Source organism: Mirounga angustirostris, unplaced genomic scaffold (assembly GCF_029215605.1).
Source record: "Mirounga angustirostris isolate CCGP_5_RB_7025 unplaced genomic scaffold, mMirAng1.0.hap1 SCAF_11, whole genome shotgun sequence".
NCBI classification, from domain to species: domain Eukaryota; kingdom Metazoa; phylum Chordata; class Mammalia; order Carnivora; family Phocidae; genus Mirounga; species Mirounga angustirostris.
In genome coordinates, this window is record NW_026991719.1 from 82,062,250 (window position 1) to 82,069,518 (window position 7,269).

Sequence of the window (7,269 nt, forward strand, 5' to 3'; positions counted from 1 at the left end):
TATTTGCCTTAGATCACTTCAGACCCTGTATTTTCATTTTCTCACTTCCAAGATAAGGAGGCTAGTCCATGTTACCTCCTCTCCCAAGGTTCTCATGGGAGAGCCATGATTCCAACTCTATGGAAAAGCACCTAGCATTCCCAAGTCAGAATCCATTGGATCTGGACAAAGGAGAGCCTTTTCCCTGTGACTAATCTCCTAAAGTGGCTTTCCTTAAACCATTTTGTTTGGCTAAAAAGAGTACCTTTGTTGTACTTTCATTCCTTAGAAGACCACCAAGAATGGACCACCAGAGTCTCAACACAATGACTGTATTTATTATTTTATCACTACATTAGAAATGAAAATAAACTGAGAAGTTGCAAATGCATGCCACTTCATGAATATTGTGGAACAACAGATACATCCACTGTAGAAAGTTAAAAGTGGCTTAACTTTTGGGGATGCAAAGACTACACAAACAAAGGTCATCAGTGGTAATATTATTAACAGCACCTGCCAGATGGAATGTATGTATCAATGGAAAATTTTAAAAAGGGACCACTGGCTGGGAATACAGGTGGGAAGAAATCAGAAGATGCCTAAAATCTCTACAAACACATAGGTTTATAAAAAACAAACCCCAAACTAAGACACTTAAGCAATGTTGAAATTTGCTGTTGGGAGGAGATCCCCATTTTACGATGTTTGAGCACACTCTTTCTCTTGTTGGATAGCTGGGGGGAAAAACAAACACAAAAAAATCATTAAGGAGGTATATTCCTAGGATTAAGTTCAGTTTTCTTCCAAGAGTTCTTTGCCAAGTTATTGAAGCCTGTCATATCGGCTTTAAATTTAGAAGGCTAAGGCACTAACCACAAATCCCCAGTCAAGTGTTGTGTGTGTGTGTGTGTGTGTGTGTGTGTTGCATGTGCATGCATGTTAACCACCTGAACATTTATGAGAACCTACGTCAACTGCGTGTTGTTTTTTTATTTGAGAAGCAGATTCATGCTGTTGCCGTTTTTTCCATAGGTTATTCTGAGACTGAAGAGGAAGTGAAGCATTTTCCTCAGATTTATCTATCACTATATAATTAGGAAGTTATACCCTTTCAGATAATTCTGACTAACTGTGGAACTCAAATAACACTGACATGATAAAAAGTGCCCCTCAGGTTTGTGAATATGCTTGGAGTTTTTCTATCAGGCTATAACTCCCAAGGGCAAATCTGATCCTTTGGAGCCTGGGAACCTTAGGTGCCCCAAGATCTAAACTTTTTCTCTGCTTTATCTTGTCATCAGGTAGAGAAAGGCAACACTGCAGCTTGTGTGGTTCTTTAGGAATGAAATCATGGACCCAAATTGCTAGATGCAGAAAATGCCTAGTAACCATAAAGTGGACAAAACTAAGATATTTCTAGTGCTAAGTCTAATATTCCAAGATTGGTTATAATGAGATTTTTAGTAATCTTCCAACAAGAAACCAGTTTTTATTCTCCCATTACTTCTTGGGTCTGCCACGTGAGAACCACTTATATAACTCAAGTAAGAAAACAACTATTTGATATTTTTAACTGTTGCATTAAATACAATAGTACTGTAATTATTGCTTAGTTAGTGGCAAAATTTACTAGAAGAGTTTATTTACTGAGCCTATAAATTTCACCATTGTTTTTCTCCACTAGAAACCCCCAGCCCCATGACTTACTTTCCTGTGAAGGGAGAGTATTTTTTTCTTCAGTATCGGTTTTCTTCAGTTTTGACCTGTCAAACTTCTCCACTTCAGACAAGTCTGGCTTCTCACTCATCTTGACTAAAAGAAAGACTGAAAAAAAAGCTTAACTTAAAATCGGCAGAACTATGGTCATACTAAGGTATCACAGCCAAAATTTCTCATATTTAATATCAATGCATATTTTACCTGCTGATTTTCAACAAGAAAACAGCACACATCTTTGAAAAGTCATGTTTTTATTAGAATACTTTGAATTACACATCACTGCCCCATTTCTGATAGGCAGGAAAAGCCCGAATCAGGATGCACTAGAAATCAAGATGCTCTAAAATCCAGTCAATATGTCTGACTCTTTTACAATCATAGCTGAGGTCAAATGGAGTTGACAGAAGCACAAGAAAAGATAGAGATAGATTTAGCCAGCTAATGATTTGTCACAAGAGATAGCATTTATTTGAGCAAATTCACATTGCATTCAATTAATTTGGGGCATTTTTCCTGGGGAGTAGGAAGCAGCACACAAAAAAGGGTGGCATAAGTTGTACTAGTTTCTTTCCATTTTACCTGCCCAAAGACAGATTCAGGAGCCACAGTAAGAGAGGGAGGGGATTTAATCCAGTCATAACTACTTACATGTCCTTATGACACCGGTTTGTAAATGCTCTAAGACACAGCTAATTAGGATCAGACCAAGGACTTCAGCAGAATGGGATAGACCAAATAGAGCTGATTTTTATTTCATCATGTTTTCTCTGCAAAAGGAGAGGTTAGGAGATGGGGTGCCCTGTGACCATTCTGGATTTATCGGAGCAGAGACAACAGAAGACCCCAGAGACCGGAAAACAGAGCTGTCCAGCTCGTGCCTGGTCCCACCCTGGTAGGGGTAAGACAGGTCTAGTGCCCAGAGTAGAATGGAGAGGCCCCCAAGCAGCCAGAAGTCCCGAGTGTGCCTCCCTCCCGTCGAGGTCACCCTAAGACCCTCCTCTGACGAGGGATCAGATGCCAATCTCCAAGGTAGGGAAACAGGGACTAACAGATCATAAAAGGCTGGGCGCGTGGGTCTGTTTGTCAGGAGCGGTTTGCTTACATTTTAAAATAACCTTCATCATCTTTGTCGGGCGCGCAGCCCACCTTTTGGCCACAAAGGGGGGACGCGAAGGGCCTGCCCCAGAGGGCCCATTCCGGGCAGCACCGAAAGTCCTGGTCCTCTCAGCCTCGGGCTTGCAGTCACAGCGGACCGGCCGCTCTGAGGGGCCGCCCCCTCGGGCCTCCCAAGGACCCACCCGGGGAGGACCCGGCAACGCGCAGAAGGCGGCGCCGCAGAAGACAAAGGCGCGGACTCTCTAGGAGGCGCAGTTACAAAACGCCAGTCCCGACCCGGCCCCACCGGTTCCCGAGAGGCCGGCCCCCTCCGCCCCGCAGCCGCTGCGCCCTCCTGTCCCCATAGTCTTCTGGTTCCGCCGGGACCGCAGGTCCTCACCTGATGGCCTGAAGACGGGTGAAAGGCCGACGGCTGGACCGACGCCGCTCCACACACAGGACGACGTTAGCCTTCCCGCGCGGAACCCTGCAGTTGTAGTCGCGGAGCAGTCTCCGCCCCCAGGCCCCGCCCCAGACCCCCCTAGCCATCTCTGATTGGATGAGGGAATCCCAGGCCCGCCTCTTCGCCCCTCCCCCCTCCCGCTTTCGTCTTGTAGGCTTGAGCCCGCTGTCTCCCCTCTACTCAGGACCTCTGCCCTGCAAGTGTCTTGATGACTTCATACCGGAGCCGCCTCCCCAGACCCTGTCCAAGCCCTCTCTGATTCTCCGAGGGATCGCCTGCCTGCCTCCCCGGTTTCTCCCACTGTTTTCGTGCTGAGGATCCACTTCCCTCCTTCCCAAGTTTACTCACTCCTCCAAGATAGTTGGGGCCTCGATGTAAGCAAACACTTCTTTCTTGCCCAGTTAGCTTCCAACGTCTGGAACTGGCTTTTTATAGCCATAGAGCCTAAGTACACTGGGGTAACCAAACAATGGTTTGCAAGCAATGCTCAGTGGCATCTGTTCTAATCCTTGGCCAGGTCATGGAGGAGGGAAGCTCACTGAGAGGGTGGGCAGTTCAGAGTCATTCACCCCCACAGCTGAACAGTTCTGTCACAGTGGTGCTCTCCTATGTAAAAGTCACATTTTCGACTTTCTCAGCCACTGAACATGGTAGTAGTCAGTAGGGTAATCACAGGAGGATCTACTGAGGCTCTTCATCTCTATCTCCCCAATCCCTAGCACTTTGCTTGGCCCACAGGAGACTAGGTAAGTACCTGTCTATAAATTGAGGTAATACATCCATGATAGAGCAGAAATTTTGGACAGCAGCACCACCCAGTGTCCATGTTGGGGGAGAAAAGTGAGGATCCAGTAGTTACTTGAAAGGACCAAATGTTCGAGGTCACTTTCTGGATACTCACCCAGAACCTTAAAGCATTAAGGTAAGATGGAGATAAGACTGTCTTTAGCTTGTATCCCATATTTGCCATATGGCTCATGTATGGTGGTAAAGATACTCTACATAGATCAGCACCCATTCTCTCCACAAGGATTTCTCAAGCCCTCCCCACCTCTCTCCATTCATTCCCTTTTCTATGTCCTTGTAGCACTTCATGTTAATTTGAGAATTTTGTGTTTGTTGGAGAAATTGTTAAAGCAGAAAGCCACCCTCATTCAACAAATAATATTTATTGAGTACCTACAATGTCCCAGGCACTAAATACAATAAACACCAATGTTTCCTGATCAGAGTTGAATGTTTTTAACATTTGGGTTTATTTACTGTCTTTTTTTTTTAAAGAATAAAAATAGTACAGAAAAACTGAAGTTCCCTTGACCCTTGCCCTGTGTCCATTTACTGCCACTTCTCCAGAGGTAGTCCAATCTTGAATGTGAAGTATAGTTTCTAGACTATTTTTCTATCTTTACAGATTTACACAATCTCTGTTTCCAAGAATGACATGGTATATTGTATGAACCAGTGCTCCAGGTATAAGACTGAATTTCCACATTACTTGGGGTCAAGAGGAAGTTCCAGACACCCACCCACCCCACCACAGCCCAGAATTCAAAATATGCCCTCAATCTATCTGCCTTGAATCCATCAGAACTCATCTAATAACTATTTTTATCCTCATTTACTCCAGTTACCACAAGAACCCCGAGATCCCCCATGATACCCCTCAACTCCCTCATTTTAACCTCCATAAGGCTGTGACCACATCCCCTCTCTAGTTTACTTCTCACACCTCTTTCCTATTCCTAAAACATAATGCACCCTCAGTAATTCCCCTATATCCTCAACCTCTTCTCTAAATGTGTCCTTTATTGTCTTCCACTAACAGACACTAGGCTCTCCCCCTGAGGACTCTGTGTCCCCTGAAGCCCACTCGAGAGGAGCATATGATTTTTCTCTCCCACCACCATTGTACCACAGAACCTGAAGGCTGAATAAATGTCTTTCTTGCTTCTTATTGCTGCCTTAGGCAATTCCTCTCCCACATCCTTGAAAACTGCCAGCTTTTGGCAGCTTGTCACCAACTAGCCTTTATTGTTGGCATCCACCAAACTTCAGTTTCCCATCTCTCCTTATTTCTTGAAGATTTTAGCTCCTGGAACATGGTCACTCTCAATGAAGTAGTACTGTCTTAATTCCTGGTGAGCTCAAGAACAACCGTTCTGACACACTGACTCCCTTGGTTCCTTGAACATTTCTCCTTCATGACATTGTCTTTGACCCCATCTCAGCTACTCACTCACATGGCCATATCCTAGGCCCTGTCATAGCAATTTTAGCAACTCCTCCATAATCTCAATTTCAAACATCCCTCTTTCTATCACCTCCTCTCTTTTCAGCTCACTCAGAACCCCACCTTCTTTCAAACTTACCAAAATCTCCAACCCATAGGTCTTACCAGATTTCATCATCTCTTGCTCCCTCATTGTTTTATCTCCCCTCCTTCCCCAGCTCAAAAGTTATGTTCAGTCTTCATTAACACTTGTTTACATATACCCTGTACTCTACTGCCCCTCTCTCACTTTGTATTGTTTCCCTGGCAAAATCATAACCCTGACTAAACCCAAATACACCTCAAGGAGCTTGAACCCACACAGCTAAACCTGGCTGGAGGAAAATGTATAACCACATGACTAACTTGAACTTGACTAACATGAACTTCAATCTGGCCCTTAATGCTGCTAGTCAATTTACTCAGTAGGCCTCCTCTCCCTTAACTTTCCAAATGTTCTAAGTTATGATTTCATACCTTCTCTCTCCTCAAACTCCCAACACCACCTCCCCATCCCAACTTTTCTGTTACTTTCTATTTTACCAGAAAATTGTAGCTATCAAAAGAGAAATTTCACTGACTTCTACCACCAGGAACATCACTTCACCTACCCACACCTGCATCTATATACATAGCCTTCTTGTTGATAACTTTATTAGAGTTCTCCAGAGAAACAGAACCAATAGGATAGATAGATGATAGATAGATAGATAGATAGATAGATAGATGATAGATAGATAGATAGATAGATAGATAGATAGATAGATAGATAGATAGATGATGATAGATAGATAGATAGATAGATATGTAAGGGATTTATTATAAGGGATTGATTTATATGGTTGGAAGGCTGAGAAGTTCCACAGTCTACTAAATGCAAGATGGAGGCCCAGGAAAGCCAGTGATGAACTTTAAGGCCTGAAAGCCCAAGAACCCAGGGCCAGGGGGTGGCTGTGGAAGGTGGGGGGCAGGCAATGGTATAAATCCCAGTCCAAGTCCAAAGGCCCGAGAACCAGGAGTACCAATGCCAAAGGCAGGAGAAGAAGAATGTCTTAAGCAGAGAGAATAAATTTGACCTTTCTCTGCACTTTTTTTTTCTATTTGAGCCCTCAACAGATTGGATGAAACCCACTCACATTGGTGAGGGCAATTATTTTTACTCAGTCTACTGATTAAAATGCTAATGTCTCCTGAAAACACCCTTGCAGACACACCCAGAAATAATATTTTATCAGTTATCTGGGCATCCCTAAGACCAGTCAAGTTGACACATAAAATTAACCATCACAGAAATTGTCTTATATAAATTAGCCAAAAAATCTTTAATATGAGTGAAATAGAAAAGGATATGCTTGAAAGGATGCCAAAAAATGTCAAAGAATTTTAAAATGTGCTAGTATATATAGAATGCTGTTAAATTTTAAACGCTTTTTAGAAATAAGAAAATAAAACAGTTGTGTCCTAAAATTGACTAAAGACATTTTTGGATTATTTGGGTTGTCAAAATATAAAAAGAAAACTAAAAAAGATGTTTTAAAATCACAGGAGGAATTAAACTAATCTACCATAAATAAAATAAATTTTGGTAAAGTGGATTTTAGATAACTATATCATTAAATTAATAAGGAAATAAGTCAATATATGGCACGAAGTAAGTCAAATATTTAAAAGACTGGAGAGGGAATATCATTTCAAAAAAACTGTAAAGATCTGTAGTACATATTATCCTATGAAGTGTTAA

The 7,269-nt window shown here is 42.6% G+C and overlaps 1 protein-coding gene across 2 annotated transcripts; it reads right to left on the minus strand.

Moving 5' to 3' along the window:
• Window positions 1-295: 295 nt before the first annotated feature.
• Window positions 296-3,311, minus strand: TMSB15A (thymosin beta 15A). 2 transcript variants are annotated; one of them, XM_064574849.1, is made up of 4 exons: window positions 3,197-3,309; window positions 2,350-2,468; window positions 1,690-1,806; window positions 296-716 (listed from the first exon to the last, which is right to left on the minus strand). In XM_064574849.1, the coding sequence occupies exons 3-4, from the start codon at window positions 1,787-1,789 to the stop codon at window positions 679-681; spliced, it is 138 nt and encodes a 45-aa protein (XP_064430919.1). In that variant the 5' UTR covers window positions 1,790-1,806; window positions 2,350-2,468; window positions 3,197-3,309; the 3' UTR covers window positions 296-678. The 2 variants fall into 2 exon arrangements, with proteins under 2 accessions (XP_064430919.1, XP_064430918.1); XM_064574848.1 differs by lacking the exon at window positions 2,350-2,468 and having other exon boundaries at window positions 3,197-3,311.
• Between the last annotated feature and the right edge of the window lie 3,958 nt (window positions 3,312-7,269).